This window comes from Micropterus salmoides, unplaced genomic scaffold, assembly GCF_014851395.1.
Source record: "Micropterus salmoides isolate LMB-PRFRI ecotype aquatic unplaced genomic scaffold, ASM1485139v1 Ms_hic_scaffold_5, whole genome shotgun sequence".
Lineage (NCBI taxonomy): Eukaryota > Metazoa > Chordata > Actinopteri > Centrarchiformes > Centrarchidae > Micropterus > Micropterus salmoides.
In genome coordinates this window covers 8,351,623-8,373,987 of record NW_024044237.1, presented here as the reverse complement: position 1 = coordinate 8,373,987, position 22,365 = coordinate 8,351,623, and the positions used below count along the sequence as shown (strand labels likewise).

The following is a 22,365-nucleotide window of genomic DNA, read 5'->3' as shown; positions in this document are numbered from 1 at the left end:
TGAATGTAGAAGAAAAGCCTCAGCAGACACCCTTCCAGTAATTCTGATGGAAATTTCCCAAAAAGAACTTGTTCAAAAGCCAATGTTCATTATTTATTGTTGGAGGGAGATCACCCAATCACAGATCAGTCTGAATTATGAGAAGCTGACAAAGATTTATGCTGACCTTAAACCCACATCTAAGAAGGTGTTAAGGCTGTTGAAGTTCCCAGCGGATATGAGGGCAAAGCAAAAAAAGGTCGAACATCATCAGCTCAGAAGGTATATCAGGGAACTGGATGAAGAAAAACTCGGGAAGTTTCTGAGATTCTGCACAGGGTCTGATTTGATTGTGTGAGACACCATCACTGTTGAATTTACAGAAATGACTGATTTCACAAGACGTCCAATTGGACGGACATGTGGAATGTTCCTACAGCTACCTGACTGCTATGAAAATTTCCCTGACTTTCGTGCTGAATTCAATGAAGTCCTTGAGAGCAACGTCTGGGTGATGAACATTGTGTAGCACAATATGTGGCCTTTTAAACACGATTGTGCCCATACTGTTGCCAAGCCAAGGTTTCTAAAAGGATTGACACAAAAAGCTGCTATTTTGACTTTGAAAGCCTTTTATAGGTGCAGTTTGTCTTCAGGTTTTCTGCATTTAGTAAGTAAGTAAGTAAGGGCTCTTGTTGTTTTTTGCAAATGTCTTTGACTTTATTCCCTAATTCTGTCTCTGTTTGTATAAGGACAATTCAAGTACAGTTTTCAAAAACTATATTCTAGGTTAACAATAAAAGAATATTTGTCTTTGTGTATTGACAGTTTGAGTAAGCTTAAGCTGGGGTTTATTACAACAAGTAGGTAGTGACATTGCATTTTATGGTTGCAGCTCTTCATGCACACAGGCCCTTCATAGTCATGCCATAATTATTTCACAACAAAAGGGAACTTGAACTGGTTGTGCAAATGTTTTCTTGTGATTTAATATTTTTTATTTTATTTTATAAAACCTCTACAGGCATAGTACATGTTAAAGCATGCTTGTTTGATGTTTGTTTTACAGGATAAGACACAAGATGTCAAACAAAAAGAAATTGAAAAACACATCTGAGTTTACTTGTTATGTGAGTGTTCTGTGGGTGCAGTTTCTATACCCCCAAAAATAGACCAAGGCATGTTCATAATTTGATATTAAAAGTTTACCTATTTCATTGCGTATGGTGTTTAACTATTCATTAAGTTAAAGGGTAAGATTCAGAAGTGTCAAGCACCTTTACAGCATTCCTAGTGAAACATTTAAGTTTAACTGGTTAATGCAGTAATTAGTTTAGCACCTGATTAATTTGGTGAGAAATGACGTACATATTGTTATCCCTGATACAACAAAACCTTTAATGTTAGATATAACACATTACGCCCATTGTTACAGACAATGTTATAGAGTAGTTTGGTAAAAATCAAAATGTTGTGAAAGTGAGGATACTCATGAGCTGCCATTCAAACTCCTTGCATGAGTCCATCACACATGCTGCATAAAGGCTGTACAGTCAAGTGCGCACGTGACAAGAAAGTGCTGATCACTGTGTATAATCACTACAAAGTTGGCCAAGATGGTCTTGGCACCACATGTGTACTGCATAAGTGCAGGTCTACATCAGGCCCATTTAGAGGAAATTATGCTTTCACTGTGTGGCCTACATAGTAGCCTATCATAGGATCCAATGATCCACCTTACTGCAGAGAGTTGTCCACCCCTCAGATATTTAGCAGTAGGCCTATTTCAGTTCTCAATAAGGTGTATAGTTCAGCAGCGGAAAACGCATCTCTGGGCGCATCCCATCCTTTTTCCTGCATCAGAAGACAGCAGTGATCAAATACGGTTTCATCACATGGGTATTGGCTTTTGGGGGTGCACTCCTCCTTACAAAGGGCAAATTCCTCCATGTCAACTGTCTTAAGATTGTCCTCAGCACCATACATCTCTGGAAGTGTGTACATCAAAATAGGGCAACCTCCTATCACACCATGGCCTGGCTTGACTCGTATGTTGTTTATGCGCTAAAAGAGAAAGAATTTCCTTGTTATTAAAACCGATTCTAAAGTATAATTTACGAGATCATAAACATGAGGCATTTTGTGGAAGTAGGCTCTGGGTAAACCCGTCTTGATTCTTGAAATGTCAAGTTTTTTCCTCGACATGCTGACTTTATTCTCGACATTTCGACTTTATTCTCGAAATGCAAAATAAATAAAAAATCTTCAATCCTCAATTTTTTTTCTTAATGTGGCCCTAATACTCCGTCGTAGTTCTTTATACTGTAGCCTGTGTGTGATTGTAAGTAAGCACATCGTGAACAATGTACAATCCTGAGTGAAATTGCTCGTATGTGTACACATAGCTGACAAAGATGATTATGATGATTATGACCGGAAATCAGGCAAGTTTGCTTTCAAAATGAGGTGTAAATATATATATATAAAATAAAATCGTTGAAGACTACAGTTGCATTTTAGTTTTACTTCAAAATCTTTTCCCAATGAAATGTTTTATGCACGTACACTATTTTACTATTTGGCTCTAGCATCGTGTAGTTCTAAGAAACTTGTGTGAATAGAACGGATTTTATTTTGAAACGTTTGTCCGGAAGTTGCACATTTTAAGACCACCACAATAAGGTGCGCGTGGTCAAAAATAAGAAGCCGGGGAGATCTGCCGCCGAGAGGTGGGAAGTACTTTAAATAAGTTAGTTGTTGGTTTCATATGGAACCAAACAGTAGTTTGTTTAGTCATTGTTATAACACGTGCTAAAAATGTAGAAATGAATTACGTACAGTGGTAACGTTACTGAAATAAAAGGTCCGCCGAACTCTATTGAAGTATCTGGCAGTTTAATGGTAAGTTATTGTTAATGGAAAAATATGAATAGGCGAGAGTTAATCGTTTTGTCCTAACGTTACGCACTTTTTAAATCCGGCGTTAACATCGTATGGCTTGTTCTTGTGTGCATCCTTCAGTTCGTTAAGGTTTCTCATGCACACAGTCATCTTTCACTACAATAATTCACACCGCGGACTCTGCACTGTTAACCACTTGTAGATAATAGTTGCCATTTAAGTGATAAAAGGTTAAAGTGCTGCTCGGGGTGACTGGCTGTTCGTAAAAGTGGCTCCAGTCAAATCTAAAGGATTATCGATTTGTCTCCCCCTTTTTAAAAACTTGAGCTTTAATGCAAGTGTTTTTTGAATGGAGTTTGCTTTACTTTCTCTGTGATGTGTTGTTATAACGTTTCTGCTTATTAATGCCGCATTGAGGTCAGTTAAGTTTAAAGTCTAACGATTATAAAGTGTTGTTGATTAACGACCAGTGTCTCCTAGAATTGCATTGTGGTGGCTGAATTGTTTGTGTGTGGGGTGGTATGCGTTAATGCTGTGACTTCGATAATTAAGTAGAATAAATAATCTGCAGAGTGATTGTGTACGGCAAATATCGGGCAGGTGGACAGACACTGTGAAGGATGCCTGTGGTGGAGATCCGTGGGACACTGCAGCTTTTGAGGTGAAAGGTGACTTGTCTCTGATTGGCTGATGTCAATGACCCCCCCCCCCCTGTTCCTTAACGGCTCTTGTCCAGCCCTGCCCCCTTTCTGTCTTTCTGTGGGGGCTACTCAAGCCATGCATCTATGGCAAGCCTGTTGTTGCTGTTAAGCACGTGATCCGCTTTATTCCAGCTGCCTCCCCACTTGAGCTTATCGAGCTTGAGTGAGTGATGTATGAGCTATTTTTTGCAACAATGGTAATATAAGAGTTGAAGCTCTTTTGTAGTGTACTTGGATGTGGTAACGTGGCGTTTGCATAAGCCCACATGGGGGAGTTCAAAGTATTTTATTGAATGTGGTACTTGCATTATTCAGATCCTTTACTGGAGTAAAAGTACCAATACATACAAAATCATACTTGAGTAAAAACACACAAAGCAAGAGTTATCAGGAAAATGCTTCAATTTCAAGTGCTGTACTAGTATCTAACTGATATCATGTAATCTATTACATCATTGGACTGTTAAATAGAACATTCAGCTGGTTGGGGTGGAGCTAGTTCTAACTACTTTATACACATAGGTCCAGTGGTTCCTGATCTAGGGGGTTGGACCCTCCGAGAAGGGTCACAAGACAAATTTGGGTTTGGTGAGATAATTAACGGCAGAGGACAGAAGAAAAAATAAATTCTACACAGATTTGCATTAGTTGTTTGGACTTTTCTCTGGCCTTTTTCTTTTTTTGTAAATTGCTGGATAATTTAAGGTCTTTGCGCCTCAAACAATCGTTTATTGAAACCATCTGAGCAGTTCAGACTGAAAGTCTCTCTTTGGTGCAGCTGCTGACAGCTCTTATCTGAAACCTGATAAGGGCCCCTAGCAGACACTGTTTGTTTACTGATATTTTGTAAGGGTTGGCTAGGAACCTTTTGATGTATATTTTTTAACAATGCATAGTATTTTATACATTGATCATGTGTTTTATTGTTAAGTCTAAATCTGAAAAGTTACTGGAGCTATTGAATAAATGTAGTGGAATAAAAAGTACAATATTTCTCAGTGAGATAAAGTGTTGGAGAAGTATAAAGTAGCATAAAATGGGAAATCTCAATTAAAGCACCTCAAAAAGTACATATTTTCCACAATTATGTTTTGGATTAAAAAACCATATTGAGATACAGTAATGCCAAAGTTTATTCAGAACATTGTTCAGATCATACAAATATGTAAATATCTATCTATCAAGATACAAAATAAAAGAGAAATGCTCGCTGTTCCATTGCACACACACTCACAAATCACCAAGCAGTATTCCTCTGCTGGAATTATTGGAACGGAAATATTAAAGATGTTAACACTAGATGATCTCCTTTCAGTTTTTATCATGCTGTAGACACAGTCAACCCCTTTTTGCCTGGTCGATAATTCAATCTTGCATAAAGTGAGTGGAACAGTAAATGTAATCTTAGTTTTTCCTTTATCTCTCACTCAGCTGGTCAAGTTAAGGCTTGCCAACACCAACTGATTGAGCTGAGATATGCGTGTGATACCAGAGTCTTAAGAAACAAAAGTAAAATGCCTTTGATAGAGAAAAAATAATAAATTGGAATGTATCTATAAAACAAAAAATTCCCTGAGCACAGCAACAACAATGAGGTGCTGGTAGATAGCAGGATAAGTCTATGAAAAATCAAAAAACAAAGTACCGCACACTGATCTGACTTACCACTTTATTTGTGAGCAACGCGTTTCGCCCATTGCTTCTTCAGGCTCACATAGTGAAATTATAGTAAAAAAAGTACTTTTTTTAATGTTGTATTTCTTTCCTGAATGTGGATGATTAGATGTTTTAATGTCAAATGTGTTTGAACAATGTGCACTTTTGCCACACCTGTAGTTCCCATAAAGCTGTAATTAAAGCCAATTAGTTTGAGTGGGTTCTTTATACGTGGAACTGACAACCAAATGTCTGATATTTCTGCCTCTACTGAAGCAAAAACGATGTCTGGACACTGCTAAATGATTCAAATTCGGGTCACATTCTAGGATACTCCAATTAATCATTCACATTCAGGAAAGAAATACAACATAAAAGAATTTATTAATTGTCTGTCTACCCATGTTGTCTATGTTTTGAAATGTCCATGTGGCTTAATGTATGTGGGCCAAACTAAACGGAATCTCAAAGTGAGAGTGGCAGAGCATAAGGCGGCCATTAGAAATGGGAACATGGATTATGCCATTGCTAGACATTATAGAGAGAAAAACCATGGTTCGGCAACTTCTCTTAAATTCATTGGCATTGAAAGATTGAGTCCTAATCCAAGAGGGGGTAACATGATCAACCAACTTTTGAGAAGAGAAGCTTTTTGGATTCATGAATTGAACACAATTGAACCTCATGGACTGAATGAGACACTAGATTTGAGCCCATTCCTGTCATGTTGATTATTATATCTATCTCTGAGGTGTTTTTTTTCCTTCAGAGAAAGTTACGATACTGAATACCCTCCCCTCCCCTCCAGGGATATAGGCTAAAGGTAGGAATGTCAGGCTATTTGTCCTTATGATATTTATAAGGTCTTGTTCTATGTTTAATTTTGTTTAAATGGTGTGTGTGTGTGTGTGTGTGTGTGTGTGTGTGTGTGTGTGTGTGTGTGTGTGTGTGTGTGTATGTATGTATGTATGTATATGTGTATATATATATAATTAGTTATCTTGCCGTTTATATCATGGCACTTTGTATAAGATGTTGTTTTTGTGGGGGTCATGTAATGCATGGATTGTGCTGGTCACATGACCTGCACAGGATCTACTTAACACACCTGTAAGTACTTTCGTAATTTCACTATGTGAGCCTGAAGAAGCAATGGGCGAAACGCGTTGCTCACAAATAAAGTAGTAAGTCATATCAGTGTGCGGTAGTTTGTTTTTTTGATTTTTCATGGAGTGGATCTGTTACACAAATGCAGCCATTTTCCAATTGGACACATCAGATGTTTTCCAAAATCTTAATGCGATTTTACATGCTAATGTCGTCAGAGCTGAAATAATTAGTTGAATAACTGATTTGTCAATTGAGAGATAATTAATTGCTACTTATTTAATTATTGTTTAAGTCATTTATCAAGCCAAAAATGCTCGTTCTAGCTTCTTGATTGTGAGGATTGCTGCTTTTTTTCCTTCAATAAACTGAATATCTTAAGGTTTTGGACTGTTAGATAAAACAAAAAATTTCAAGACGCTGCCTTAGGACTGAGAAAATTGTAATGGGTATTGTTCAGTATTTTTAAAGACATGTAATGGCTCAAACAATTATTCAGTGGAGTCTTGTTAACACAGACCCAATATAAAAGAAACACCAAATATGCCACTGAGTCAACAGCCCAGCTTCCTCTGTATTCTGCAGTTTTTCCTTTGAGATTTATCACACTCTGTCTAATCATCTCAGCTGACTACACAGAGGTCATAGGCCACTGGGGGAAAGGTGAAGAGGCTGAGCAACTGCTTGAACGTGTTTGCTTTTGCAAGGCACTTAGGGATGTCACATTTCTGTTCATGTCTAATAGAATAATAGAATCTACAGTAAGCCAGATGGTACCGATGTGTAAGACAAAGGGGTGTGTTGATGGAGTTTTGTGGTTTTAAACATATTTGATTGTATTTTGAGAGAGCAATTAGAATAAACAGGGATTTGGTCCCCCAGCCTGTACTACTTCAGTGATCTTGTCTGTGGATAAGTTCATTGATTGTTTACAAGTCTTTGAGTCAGACCGACCTTGAGCCAGACCGGCTGTCTTGCCACAACCAGCCAATCAGAGCCCTTCCTGGAGCCGGTCCGACCTTTGATTGGTAGATAATCTAAGGTTACAAATCACCTGGTAAAAGAATCTGTGCCAGAAGTATATCAGCGCATCCTTCTCATTGAAGCTGAGTTTGGCGGTTGCTGTAGCAGCACTAACAACAGCATTCCCAGGGTTGCTTTGATTGGATGTTCAGCTGAAAACCTGACCTGGCTGCTTTCTGTTACAGGTGAGTGGAGAAGAAATTCAATAGGAATAGAAAGTAGAAAGAAGGTGGAGACAACATGGCCATCTTGTCATCGGTTTGTGTGCAGTTATTGTACAGGTTTTTCCAGCTTAGATGTTGGCAGTGTTTCTGGTCGGTAAACTTGCAGTTATCCTCAGTGACGGAAGAAGGTTTGTGTGGCACTTGCATTCAAACAAATACCACTCTGACTGTGATGATTCTTCTGAATTCAATTCTATAGGCTAATTTGCAAACGTCAGGAAAAGTCTTAAATTATGTGCCATGAAATACAGCAGCTATAAGTTATGTTGTTTTTTTAATTCCAACTTTTTAAAAGCAAGTTGGAAACAATCCAAGATATTAGACAGGAGTATTTTAAGGGGAGTATATTATGATTACAAAAATTGCAATATGAAAAAATAAAAGAACTTAAAACAGGACTTGTCCAGTGCGGTACACTTTTGCTGCAACAGTCATACTTGGTCTGGTGGCTAATGTTTTGTAATGTTAGCCAACTTTATAGCTTATAACAGAAATAACTAAGTCGGTTTACTAGAGATATGACTCTCTACACTACATTTTAGCATGTATCATGATCTCATAATTGTCACTGGCCACAGTGGCTGCTGCTATGCAAAAGTCACATAGGCTGACTTAAATGCTAGGATCGTAGACCACAGATGTTGCATTACGTTTTGCACCAAAATCCTCCCTTTATGAAGCTATATCTTTGTTAACAATTATACTTTTATGTAAACCAAGAAGGTAGATGAGACTTTAATTGGGCCCTCCAAGCTTTTCACATCAAAATGTTTATCATCATCTTTGTTTTTTCATTCCAACAAAGTGGGGAATGATAGTAAAAGAGCAGTGATGCCTTGTGGCTGTGAGATCCATTTGCTAATGGATGATTGATTGATCTGATTTTCTAAGGTTCTCTGTCAAATCAACACCGTCAGTACCACTTGGTCTTGATATGATCATTGTTGTCCCTCAGTTTGGATTGTTAACTTGGAATCTGGGCCTAAGGTCATTCTCTTCATCCTCAAGGTTTCCATGGAGGTGGACCTGCCCCTGATTCTGTCAGACTCTGTTTCTAATCTGTTTTTCTTAATTCTTAAACAGTTCTTCTAGTCTATCACCTCGTGTGTGTGTGTGTGTGTGTGAGAGAGAGAGACACAACGGTTACAGCACTGAGGACTGTGTTATTCCCCACTCATTAAACACAAACACACACTTACCATGGGAACTATCCTCACCTGCTGAACATCTCCAGAGAGAATCTGCTAGATGTTATATGATCTAATTGCACTACAATATGAGCCGCTATTATTCTGCAGTAGAAGCAGCACTACAAAGTGCCGGAGGTCTCTGTGCTTAACATCCAGCCAAGTTTTGTCTTTGAGTAGGCTGTAGAAACACCGTTTTGCTGGTGGTTAACCTTGAGTGAAGAATGAATTTTAAAAACTGCGTGTCAAGTAATGAAAGAAAGCATGTTCTGTATTTTTATTTGATCTATTAGCATACTGTATCAGCATTTATTGGTCTATGAATCGCTTTAAATAGGCTATTGAAGTGCAATATGAAAAAGCAGACAATGAAAGCTTTCCTTTTAATGTTATTAACTGACTTATTTTGCCTTGTAACATGAACATACAGCTACAGTATAGGCATACAACCATATTGCGTTATTACATTGGATCTCCAACAAATGGCTAATTTCCTTTAAATATAGAAAATATACTTTTTCATGCCTTTCCAACCTAAATGTGTGCCCCCGGTGTGTTTAAAGACCCCCAAACTATGAGGGAATAAACCATCCTCTCTGTTTTTCTCCTGCTCAGTCTTTCAGTAAATGTGTGGGCAAGCACACGCTTTGAATTTGCCTCCCTTCTTGACATCATGAAGGGATCTGTGTAGCATAGGACCTCCTCCAGCCCTTCAGCGCAGTAGACAGCCCCACCTACTGCTCATAACAAAGCCCCACCGTCCAACAAAACAAAATAATCAGCAAATGCCAAATGTAATCAATCTATGCTCCCTTTGCTACAGAACTGCTAGCAAGCTAACGTTCGATAGCTGATGCTGAGCTCGATTTACATGTTTACCAACCGTTCAGGTGACTCACCTGTCTGGGTGTGTTTTCAGGTGCCTGTAAAAATGTGGTTGATCCAGCATCCTTTACTTTAGATACAACAAGAGTTGCATTTAGAGATCCTTTTCTTTGGGCTTTGTGTGAAGTTATTATAGCCAAACGTATTGAAGAATGGCACAGCAGCTGCAAGTGTGCTCATGATGGCGTTGTTGCTGCAGATTTACAATCACGATGTGGCGTAAGGAAAGGCGTGATAATAAGGGAGGGATTGCTGTTTAGCTTTTCAGATATTTACTTAGTGGAAATGCGCCAAAAAATAAAATTAATATTGTTCACCAGTCTTTAAAGGATGAGTCTCAAGTTAAGTCTCTGTATGTGTGGCTTAAGTGCGACTCCAGTCCACTCAGCAAACTTGAGTTCCCATTTTGATCCTTGGTGGTTCCTGTCCAGAACTGAGAGTTGAGAGTTGGGGTCCTACATGAACACAACATGTTCTGCCAAAGTTAGAACAGTTTTGGTTATTTCACATGACAGATTTATGCATTTTTGTCCTTGCTTTTCGGACTACTTTAACAAGAGGCCCTTGTTAGCGTTCCAGCGCTTTGTTCCTGGCTGAAATATCTCAAACTATTGAATGGTTTGCTGTGAAATTTGCTACTTACATTCATGGTCGCAGAAGATGAGTACTGGCTTTGGTGACCTTTCTCGTGGTGCCACTAGCAGGTTGACTTTTGTGGGTCAGAGTGGAATTTCTTGATAACTATTTTATGTTTTGCTGTGAAATTTGCTGCAAACATTCATGACACCATTCATGATTTTTTATATAGCACCACCAGCAAGTCAAAATTCCATTTTGCCAATACTTTGGTTTATGGTCAAATGCCTGCTAACTAATGCCATTCACTAAAGCTACACCTGTACTGTGTTTAGTGCTAATAAGCAGGTTTTAGCACGCAGCTAGCAATAGGCTAAACTAAGTGATTAAGCACATGCTAAACATCGGCATGTTAGCATTGTCGTAGTCAGCATATTAGCATGCTGATGTTCAAACAGATATTGTTCCATTTTCATGGATGGATATAGTCAGAGATGTTTTATAGTCTCACACATGAAGCCTACTTTTGCCCCTACATACACTCTTCCTTCACATCTTTTGAAAGCGGTCTTTTGTCTATAATAAATAGGCTAGCTCTCTCATAAATGGCACTGTTCTATCCGGTTTTAAACATGCTGTGGTTCAGCCTCTTAATAAAAAGCCCAGTCTACACCCTATAGATTTTAATCATTTTAGGCCCATTACTAAATAATCATTTATGTCCAAAATACTGGAGTAGGCTGTTCTTTCTCAGCTCTTTTCATTTTTAACTAATAATAATGTGTTGGACAACTTTCAGTCCGGTTTCAGAGTTCACCATAACTCAGAGACAGCACTGCTGAATGATTTGTTGCTGTTCGTTCATTCTGGAAATTGTTCTGTTTTCCTCTTGCTTGACTTTAGCGCTGTTTTTGACAGTGTTAATAATGACATCCTCCCTGGATCGCCTCCAGCAAGGGATTGGTATCCAGGGTGTTGCTCTACAGTGGTTCAACTCCTTTTTATAAAGATAGAACTTTCCCCGGTTAGTATTGGAAATATTTCCTCCTCGTCGGCAGCAATCACATGTGGATTACCTCAAGATTCGATTCTGGGTTTTTTATTCTTCTTGTATATGCTAGTCGAAAGTTGAAAAGCTTGTTTCTTTGTCGAGGACTTGGAGATTGTTTAACGTGCACTTATAACGTCCCATATTGATTATTGTAAGTCTTTGTGCTCTGGAATCTGTAACTCACCATTATCATGCATGCGACTTGTTCAGAATGTAACTGCTAGATTGTTGACTGGTACAAGGAAGAGGGACCACATCTCCCTGATACTGGCCTCTCTTCACTGGGAACCAGTCAAATATAGAGTTAATTTTAAGGTGCTGCTAATTGTTTTTAAGGCATTACATGGTTTGGCTCCATTGCATATTTCAGATGTTGCGTCACTCCCGTAGGCCCTTAGATCATCAGACCAGTTCCTTTTAGCCATTTTACAGTCAGATGAAAACAAAGGGTGATTGTGCCTTTTTGGATGTAGCCGCAAGACTGTGAAATAAACTTCCTATAATTATAAGGTACCGGCTTAAAAGATATTTTTAACTGTTGGCGTCCGAGTCTGTTTAGGGACACTCATGCTGTCTGTTTAATGTTTTTTGTATGCATTTTTCACGTTATTTATTGTTATATGTTTTTATTTGATTGGTGTGTTTTTTTTAGCACACAACTTTGTTTAACTTTGGTTGTTAAATGTGATTAATAAATAAAGTGACTTAACATGACTTGGAAATACTATTAACCACGGGGTCCCGGTGTAGCTCTGCTCATTCCTGAATACACAGGACACAAGTGTACATATGTTTTGTAATTAGAAGTTATAATTGTGAAGTTGTTTTCTCCTGCTTTCTCTAGATCCCCTCCTGGTCCGCATCCCTCCACACACTCCTTCCTGTAACACACACACACTCTTAACATCAACTCTACTGGCACTGTTTCAGCCCCACGTTCATCTAACGCCCACACTCACGCAAGTTTACCACTCCACTGACACGCACAAACACTTTTCACAAACACACACTCGCCTTTGACCTTGCCGGCAGCATCATGCTGAGCCAGGAGTTCTTGCAGAAGCTCAGGTTTCCAGAGCTGGATGACGTCAGCCAGTACATCAGGAATGTCTCCACCCCCGTGTTGGTCAGCATGGGGGCCATGGCTGCTGCGACAACCTTCTACCTGGCAACACGACCCAAGGCCCTCCCACCAGTCTGCGACCCCGACACGCAGTCAGTTGAGGTTCCGGTAAGTTTGAGGCACAGACTGTAATATTGTGGACTATCATTTTGACACCTCAGTTTGGCATTTTGGCCGTTGCCATCTTAGTTTTTTGGAACTACAATTGGCCATATTCAGACAAGAGGGTTGAGCTGGGGAGGAGCGAGGGATGACATAGCCATGAATTTGGTCCTCCAAATTCAGTTTGCTGGTAATGCTGAATGTAAATTTCATCCATCACTGTGCATCCATAATTCACGGATCACTGTTGACTGTGATGCTAATTTTGGCCAGCAAAAAAATGGCTTAAAACAAAAATGGACTTACCTGAAAAATTATTAAGCTGACTCCTTAGAGTGTGTTATTGTACAAACAAACACTGAACAAGACATTTTCATGAACTGAAAACAAACTGTCAAAGGCTAGTTAAATAAGCTTTTTCAATGGCGCTGGTTAAATGTACACAATGCAGTGGATACGAGTCGCCTCTGTCCTGATCGACAGGTTGTGGTGGTTGTGACTTCTCAGCCACAAGGTAGTCACACCCTAAAGCATTCCCTGCTTTGTAGTCTATGAGGTGAGTCGCCCGTCCCCCCCTTCTCTGTGAAGCACTTTGAGTTTCCATGATTAAGCGCTATATGAATGTAATGCATTATTATTATTATTTTACTCTAAATGGGACCATAATTTACAAAATGAACATCATGCTGTATTGAAGAAGACTTGAAACTAGCTATTGAGACATGAACTCATTAGGAAAGTGTTTGTCGAAGCCACATTTGCTTCTTTTGTCAGGGCGGAGAGTTGGCACGCCGATCAGTTCTGCTGAATGGAGACTGTCACTTGACACATTGCTACGATGATGCCAGAACATTGTATGAGTTCTTCCTCAGAGGGGCCAGAGTCTCCAGTAAGTCACAAATACATTCATATCATATGATTGAGAGCATATGTATCTTTAGTTGTAGAGTTACTCGTCAGCCTTGTTATTGCTTTTACCCTGTACTTTACTTCACACATCACAGCATCTTTTTTCAAAGAAAGAACAGGTGTGTTGTTTGTCAGCAGCCGCATACTGCATACAGGGTAGCAAGGTTTAGTATGTACAGTATTTGATAAGTAAGTGTAACCAAAATTCTCTTTTTTGTCTTTGACTCTCTCTCCCCACTCTCTTTCCTTTCATCTATAAGATAACGGTCCCTGTCTGGGCTCCAGGAAACCAAAACAGCCCTATGAATGGATTTCCTACAGAGAGGTAAGAGTCGCAGTGAGCAGCTCACCACATAAAAACACGGCCCACAGCTTGACAGCAGTAGAGCTAAAGGTTTCACAAGGCATAAACAGGTGGTGGTGTTGGTAAAGCCGGCGGCAAGGTGAGACAAATAGGACCTCTGTGGGTTGTCCATGTCTTTATGTTTCTAAAGTAGCATATTTAAAGAACTGTGTTTCACCTTGCCTTTGATAATAAAAGGTGTATTTCACCAGTTTTGTCCACAACCCAAGATATTCAGTAGTGGTTAACTTAAATGTTTTTTTCAGAGGCCGATATTTAGAGAGCAGGGAGGCCAGTGGCTGATATATAATGCGAATATCTAAACAAAGAAAAGTCATGTACAATTTCTTTATTCCATGCGGAGTACAGTCTAAGATACATGGTTATTTTAGACAGTAATGTGTTTGTTTAGATGGAATTTTAATAAATTAATGAAATAGAAAAATACATTGGGTTATGCTTTAGATTTCAGAACGTGACTGGTGTTAAAGGGAGAGTGGGGTACAGTTTGTCAGAAGTGACGTCATTCAATTGCATTATTCTCTACAGTATAACTCTGTGTGTGTGTGTGTGTGTGTGTGTGTCTTAGGTAAAGGAGCGAGCAGAGAATTTGGGTTCAGCATTTCTTCACAAAGGACACTCCAAGACCACCAACTCCCACATTGGCATCTTCTCTCAGAACAGACCCGAGGTACAGACACAAAGTGCCCAACTAACAAAGAAATATACTTGGAATGCCAAAATCCATTAATATTAACGTCTTTCAGTTTTTACTACCAACATTTTTGTTTGACATTACTACGGCTCATAATGTCCCAATCACGTGTTGAAAACCTGCAGACAAACAGGTGCATAAAATGTTTTATTAGTTTTTGTCTTCTGGGTAGCCCAGCTTACTCTGAAAATAACATTAAATGGCTTGTTGGACTAATACATGTAGCCAGTAAATAGAGTGAAACCACAGCAAGAAAGCCAAGGGGTTAGAGCTTTAGTGATTCTCAGTTATTTAATTTAAATGTTAAACAGAGTGTCTGTCAACTCAGATAGACCTTTTTTTCTATTGTCAAAAATGACATGAATAATGACATTAACCTGATCAGCACAGGAGTTTATATACAGTCTACAATTTTACAGAGTAAATGGATAAGCTTATAATGTGTGTGTGTGTGTGTGTGTGTGTGTAGTGGACCATCAGTGAGCTGGCATGTTACACCTATTCTCTGGTGTCAGTCCCTCTGTACGACACACTGGGAACAGAAGCCATCGCCTACATTATAGACCAAGGTAAACCACAGCAGCAACATAACTCAAACACTTTAACATGCCGGCGTTTCTGTTGGTGGAGAACTACGACTTATTCGATTTGTCTACATTTGTTTGGATGTTGTTTCTGCAGCGTCCATCTCGACTATAGTGTGTGACGTGATAGAAAAAGCCAACCTGGTACTGGCCTGTGTCAAGGACAGGGAACACTCTGTGAAAATCATCGTTCTAATGGAGTCCCCCAGTGCCGAACTGGTCAACAGGGGGCAACAGGCTGGAATCCACATTCTCAGCCTGCAGGATATGGAGGTCGGCCGCAAGCTTTTGTCCTCACCTCCGTCTTTCTTTTATTCCTTAATCAGTTCTTCGACTTTTTTCTTTTTTTATGTTTAGTTCTGTCAACATTCTGTGTTGTTTGCTTAACAAGCTTTGCCTTTTTCTCTTTTTTGCATGTTATTCTTTCGTTCTTGTTTGCTTATTTCTCCTTAACCTTTTTCTGTGTCTGCATTGTTTTTTGTTTTATCTTGCTGTTGTGTCTTTCCTCATTTGACACCTTGATTTGTTTGTACTTCCTTTTGATTTATTGCTTTGTTGTCATGTAAATTTATTTCATTTCTTGTCTTCATTCTAGTCTTATTTTGTATTTAGAGTTCCTTTATTGCACTGAGGAATTTTTTGTTTTGTGTGTGTGTTTTTTGTGTTGTTATTTGCTTTCTTGTCATTTAATCCACAGTGACTTTATTAATGTGCTTTTCTTTTGCGTAGGCTATCGGAAAGGCCAACCATCGTCTACCAGTGGTGAGTAAATGGTTTAATTACCTCTCACCAGTCACTCAATACAATACAATAGTGTTCATGTTCATACAGTGTGTGTCATGTTGCCCTATTTGACTATTGACTCCCATCCCACCAGCCTCCGCGACCTGAGGACATGGCTGTCATCTGCTTCACCAGCGGAACAACAGGTGACGCCCACACACAGTAAATTGAACCCAATATACTTTCCATGAGTATCTGAAGTATATACTACATATATATTTTAAAACTTTAATAATAATAATAATCTTTATTTATAGAGCGCTTCAAAAACCAGTTACAACGTGTTTTCACAAGTGTAAAAACAATAAAACACATAAAAACAGTTACATGCTAAAAACAAGAAAACATTTATAAGACTAGAATACACGTTTAAAATAAATATAGAATATATAAAAATAAAATAAAGTTAAATAAAAATAAAATAAGATCGGGAAAGGCTCTCCTATAAAAGTATGTTTTAAGAAGGGACTTAAAGGAGTTCACTGACTCAGCTGACCTGATTTCCTCGGGCAGGCTGTTCCAGATCCTCGGGGCCCTGACAGAAAACGCTCTGTCCCCTTTAGTTTTCAGTCGAGACTCTGGAACAGACAGCAGACCTCTGCCCGAGGATCTCAAGGTACGCGTATGGGACTAAAAGGTCAGAAATATAATTGTATATATTTATATAAATGAAGAGCTTTAAAAGTGATCAATAGAATTTTAAAGTCAATTCTAAAACACACTGGGAGCCAGTGTAATGAAGCTAAAACAGGAGTAATGTGGTCATATTTCTTTGTTCTGGTAAAAAGCCTGGCAGCTGAGTTCTGGACAGTCTGGAGTCGATCAGTAGATTTTTGGGTTAAACAAGTTAAAAGGCTTTAAAGTGTGTGTGTTTGTACTTTCAGGAAACCCAAAGGGAGCTATGTTAACACATGGGAATATTGTGTCCAACTGCTCCGCCTTCATCAAAATGACAGAGGTGAGGCACTGATGTAATACTTGAACTGTTAAAGTCACAGTGGAACCACAGTTAGAGCGTCTTTAGAAGGATTTAAATCAAAGGACGACTTCCTTCTCAGGTTTCTCCTCCCCTTCCCCCCCCTCTCTATCCTCCTCTAGCCTCCTCTTCTTCTCTAGTTCCTCCTTTCTCCTCCTTCCTCTTTTGTGTTGTTAGGTCAGGAAGTGGATGATGAGGGAGAAATGAATAAATAAAAACCTCAACCCTCTTTTGGAAATCTATTTTTGTCAACTGATACACACAAACACACAGCTCCTGCTTTGATACTGCTGTACTAGCTTCTACGACCCACGAGTTAAGTGTGGTGTAGAGCTTATTTTTTATTTCAGTGTGTCTTTAATTCTGCCATATTATAACCTTGTTGAAGAGGCTAAGCAAACGCTTTAAGCCACTGAGGTGCTGACACCGGGGAGACCTAATTAACACGTTGATAATTGTTTCTGATTAATCAAAGTGAGAGACAGTTGAACATTTATTGTTGGTGATAAACTTCTTTGTGTCTATTAAACTCGAACATATTTGCAGTAATAAACAAACGATGGATCCAGAAGTACCACCATATTTGAAGAGGAAGAAATACTAATAAAATGCTAAAACTTTATCTGCATTTGTTTGAAGAGGGGGGGGGGGACTGTGATTAAGTCTTTCCTCTTCTCTCCAGTCTTACGCTCAGACCACCTCAGAAGATGTTATGCTGTCTTTTCTGCCCCTCGCTCACATGTTTGAGAGGGTGGTAGAGGTATAAACATTAACACTGACTGTGTTCCCTTCCTGTCTGTTTGTCTGGGTTGTGGTCATTGGTGTGTGTTTGTATATCTGTGCGTCCCTGTCTGTGTGTGCGCCTGTTTTAGGTTTCCTGTCCATTGTGTCCCAGTGATGTCCATATTTCCTTCCTGCCCTTGGCTCATATGTTTGAGAGAGTAGTGCAGGTATTGTATGTTTCCTTAGTTCCCATAGTCACCCTTTGTTAAAGGCAGATCAATAGTCCTGCACACCCTGTGTGTCAGCCTCTCTTTCATTACACACTGAGCAGTTATGGTGACCTGTTAACGTTTCCCTTCTGTATCTTTCTGACAGGGAGTGATGCTCGTGCAGGGAGCCAGGATTGGCTATTTCCAGGGAGATATTCGTTGGCTCTCAGATGACCTCAACACATTGAAACCGACTGTGTTCCCTGTGGTACCCCGACTCCTGAACAGGATGTATGATAAGGTGGGTGGGCACGATGATGACAGCCTTATAAACAGGAGTATTAGCCAAGAGACTCTCTGCCGCTGCTCATATTAACGTCACTTATAACTGGTTAATGGTCAAGATGCCCGTGCTGATGAATGCAGCATAAATGAGCCTTCATGTGGGTGTGTGTGTGCCTCTGTAGATCTTTGGGCAGGCCAACACCTCTCTGAAGCGCTGGCTGCTGGGATTTGCCTACAGGAGGAAGGAGGCAGAGATGATGAAGGGCATCGTGAGGACAGACAGTATCTGGGATCGACTCATCTTCCGGAAGGTCCAGGTACACAGAGCCAGTACAGTTGGTTGAGTGCTACACATGGAGGTTTTACTGAACGGACCCACCGGGCACAGGCACAGGGGGCCAAGGGGTAAAGGGGCCCCTGGTCCAGAACCTCTGTTGGAAGTGGCTGTTAACATTTCTTGTTGGAAAGTGTGTCAAAAGATAAAAAGTGTCAGAAAACGACTACAAAGACCCGTTAGAAGACAGTGTGATATGCAATAAACAAATTGTGAACTGACCCCAAGAATAAAGAAGAAGTTTATTTATTTGTTTTTGTTTTACAAAACACTACCTGTTTAAGTTCAAAAGTAACTTCAGACTTCATTGGCCCTACAGTACTTATTCGGATGAGACCTTTAAAAAGCTGTCTTTGAAATTATTTTATGTAAGTTTGCCACACATTTTCAGTTCCTCACTACAACAGCCAAATAAATTCACCCCTCAAAGAAACACAGTCCCCTCATTTTAAACAGCTCTTGGCTACTTTTAGGTTGTAATTTGTTTTTCACCTTATACATGATTTGTGTAGTTTTAAAGTGTACATAATGTCTGAATTTAATAGACAGTGGGTTAGTTGGTTCTTGAAAAGCATTTTTATTTTGTTATTTACTCTAAATTCAGTACTCAATACTTGGTTTCAATACAAACATTGTGTAAAGACATGTAACGTTTGCAGCCACATGCTTAACTCCTAGGGCTCCTAGTGCCTGTTAAAGGCCTGCACAGGTTAACATCCTCGCAGGAAAATACATACAGGAAAGTATCATCCTCCAACAGTCTTAATGATGAAGCAGGAGGGATTAGACACTATTAGGCAAATATATTTTTAATTATTTATATAATCTAACTGAGCTGTCAAGTATTGTATGTAATGTGCTGCCATCTACAGGCCAGCCTTGGAGGTCGTGTGCGTCTCATGATAACAGGAGCTGCCCCCATCTCTCCGAGGGTCCTCACCTTCCTCAGAGCTGCAATAGGCTGTCAGGTAAGACAAACACGCTCATGTTCCACCACCTTTTACTGGAGTTATCAATGTACACCAGTAGGTAATGTGTAGAAATGCCACCATCTGATCTGTGATTGTGACATTTCCTCATCCACATTCTCTGTGACATTTCCTCATCCACATTCTCTGTTCCCAATCAGATCTACATTGCATAATCCAGTGTTTGTAGTAGAAGGAGTAGTAGATGAGAATTGTGAGTAATACTTTCTTTTCTCTGTCTCAGTTCTATGAAGGCTATGGACAAACAGAGTGTACTGCTGGATGCACCATGACCGTGCCTGGGGACTGTAGTGCAGGTAACAAATAACAAAACTACTTGACTTAACTAATTGTAATTAACCGGAAAAAAACAATTTCTTAGTAATTCATGGCATTTAGCCTTGTAAAAGTGATGAACTGGCTGATTTACAAGAACTTAACTTGACCTCATGTCAACAGGTCATGTTGGCGCTCCTCTGCCCTGTAACTCAATTAAACTAGTGGATGTGCCTGAGATGAACTACCTGGCTGAAAACGGGGAGGGAGAGGTGAAACACAAAGACAAACAAACACTGTCACAGAAACTCTTTTTTTTAAACATGTTTCTAATCATGTATGCCATTCATAACTGTGTTTGTGTCCAGGTGTGTGTGAGTGGTCCTAACGTGTTCCAGGGCTATCTGAAGGACCCCGAGAAGACTAAGGACGCTATTGATGCAGATGGATGGCTTCACACTGGAGACATTGGAAAATGGCTTCCGGTAGGTTAGCTTCTGTTGTTTGGATTCAACTTCACACGTTGTTATTTTTTTTTTATCAACCTCACTTTGTTCATTTCAACCAAATCACACTTAGCTAGATAAAACTCTGGATTAGGGATGAAACGGTATAAAAATTTCAAATTGCGATTATAGTGACCAAAATTATAACAGTGTACTGATACACACAATGAAACCATTTCAACAAGTTTTACTTTGAAAACTACAAATACAATTGCCATTTTGTTTGCATAAAAAATAAAATAACAGCAAATAGCTTTTGTAAACAAATAAAAATCATCAAAGTGTGCATTATCAAGATTTTATATTTTATAGGTAATACAATGATCCTGTGGACAATTACTTAAGTCTTTAGAAGACAGTAATAGTAACTGCAATGAGCCCAAAAATAGCGCGGTTAACCGTACCCGGTTACCATGGTTTACCGTTAAACCGGTAATCGTTTCATCCCTACTCTGGATCTCTGTCAGCCTGTATGCGTTTCATGAATATGTGGACAAAAGATCATTCTGTGTACAATTCTGTGTTTGCAGAATGGCACGCTGAAGATTGTGGACAGGAAGAAGCACATCTTTAAGCTGGCACAGGGGGAGTACATTGCTCCTGAAAAGATAGAGAATATCTACTTGAGGAGTGAAGCAGTGGCACAGATCTTTGTGCACGGGGACAGTCTGCAGGTAGGCAGAGGATATTTTGTGGTTTGAGCCATTGAGCACAATGCCAGGCCCTTAAAGTTACTCCTGGCTCCTTTTGACCTCTGTTCCCTTTAGTGGAATTTGAGTGTGTCAATCAGTGGGATTGGTGCATTATGAAACAAAAACCTAACTACACTATAATGCAGCTGTTCAGTCATTCTGAATGTATTGTGTTTATCTCCAGGCATGTCTGGTAGCTGTGGTGGTTCCTGACCCTGATTTCTTGCCTGGCTGGACCAAGAGGAACTTGAGACTGGAGGGCAGCTACCAGGAACTATGTGGCAGAGCGGTAATACTTTTATAATACTTTTAATACTTTACTACTAATACTACTTTGTGAAATTTTATTGAACTACATTTTTAACTAAGACCATGTCAGAAAGATAACAATTAAACTCTATGGCAATTTTTTTAGGTGGTAGTTTGTGGTGGTGTTGTATTGGATTGCACTGTATTGTAAGGTGTGTGTGCACAAAATGACTGTACACAGACTACCTTGGAATAATGTTTTTTAGAATATACTGTGTTGCTACGGTGAGAATTTTGACATGTCAGAAAAAATAGTGAGTTAGTCCAAACACCTATTTAATGTTATAAAAAACATAGACCATGTACCAACTGTTAACCAATAGAGCTTGTTATTCTGAGGTACCTCTCATTTTGTCTGTACAGGAAGTCAAGGCAGCTATCTTGGAGGACATAGTGCGATTGGGCAAAGAAGGAGGCCTCAAGTCCTTCGAGCAGGTACAACACTCGCTTATTATTCAGCAAAGATTTGAAACATCTATGTTTAATATCTAGCTCTGTAGACCTAGTAGTGTTACAAACTTTTTTTCAGGCAGGAGATGCTGATCCTGGAAGAGAAACATTATTATCCTCTCTAACACAACCTGCCAACGTGTGTGTGTGTGTGTCCTTTAGGTGAAGGCAATCTACATCCACACCGAGCTGTTCTCAATCGAGAACAGCCTGCTCACGCCAACACTGAAGTCCAAGAGGAACGAAATACGACAGCACTTCAGATCCCAGATAGACGAGCTGTACGCTGGGATCAAAATATAGAAGGAGAGGAGGAGAGTAAAAAGAAAGAACACAAGAGCCCTTCCAAATGTGTTTCAGATGAAGAAAAAAGGAGGAGGCAGAGACATGGGGAAGGAAATGAAGGGGTCTTCTCAGACCAAAAAGATCATCAGACTGTTTAGTCCTCCTGGCCACACTAGAAATAACAGGAACAGGAGGTCATGTAGATTTTAATGGAACTTGATTCAGAGCATTTAGAACAAAATCAGTGCCTGATATGATCTATGGCACCAAACACAAAACCTGTGAGGGTCCAGAGTTGATTGTATTTTTAAAATCAATGTGTCTATTGATGAAGTAGTTTTGCCCATGCTATGTACAATACAAATGTTGTTGATGATGTTTTGATTCTAATCGTTTTGTGATATTAACTCCATTATGGGCATTGTAAAGGGAAATCTCAAAGTGCAGCTCTATAGCATCAGATATCTCAGGACTTTAATGTCAAGAACCACACACAGTACCTC

General features: G+C 39.5%; 1 protein-coding gene across 4 annotated transcripts; it reads left to right on the top strand.

Moving 5' to 3' along the window:
- Positions 1–2,689: 2,689 nt before the first annotated feature.
- On the top strand, positions 2,690–22,143 carry LOC119889088 (long-chain-fatty-acid--CoA ligase 1-like). 4 transcript variants are annotated; one of them, XM_038699954.1, is made up of 21 exons: positions 2,690–2,708; positions 12,135–12,521; positions 13,290–13,404; positions 13,685–13,749; positions 14,357–14,458; positions 14,952–15,051; positions 15,164–15,339; positions 15,796–15,828; positions 15,944–15,995; positions 16,734–16,807; positions 17,698–17,775; positions 17,924–18,058; positions 18,225–18,359; positions 19,249–19,344; positions 19,589–19,661; positions 19,804–19,892; positions 19,989–20,105; positions 20,657–20,800; positions 21,003–21,107; positions 21,491–21,562; positions 21,740–22,143. In XM_038699954.1, the coding sequence occupies exons 2-21, from the start codon at positions 12,327–12,329 to the stop codon at positions 21,878–21,880; spliced, it is 2,097 nt and encodes a 698-aa protein (XP_038555882.1). In that variant the 5' UTR covers positions 2,690–2,708; positions 12,135–12,326; the 3' UTR covers positions 21,881–22,143. The 4 variants fall into 4 exon arrangements, with proteins under 4 accessions (XP_038555882.1, XP_038555879.1, XP_038555880.1 ...); XM_038699951.1 differs by lacking the exon at positions 2,690–2,708 and adding an exon at positions 2,727–2,880; XM_038699952.1 differs by lacking the exon at positions 2,690–2,708 and adding an exon at positions 7,412–7,552.
- The last annotated feature ends 222 nt before the right edge of the window (positions 22,144–22,365 follow it).

Excerpts from the sequence above, each read along its gene's own strand:
- LOC119889088 (XM_038699954.1), top strand. The coding sequence starts at position 12,327 with ATGCTGAGCCAGGAGTTCTTGCAGAAGCTCAGGTTTCCAGAGCTGGAT. Across the intron at positions 15,052-15,163 it reads CGCCTACATTATAGACCAAG|CGTCCATCTCGACTATAGTG; the intron begins GTAAACCACAGC and ends TTGTTTCTGCAG. Across the intron at positions 19,893-19,988 it reads CTGAAAACGGGGAGGGAGAG|GTGTGTGTGAGTGGTCCTAA; the intron begins GTGAAACACAAA and ends GTTTGTGTCCAG.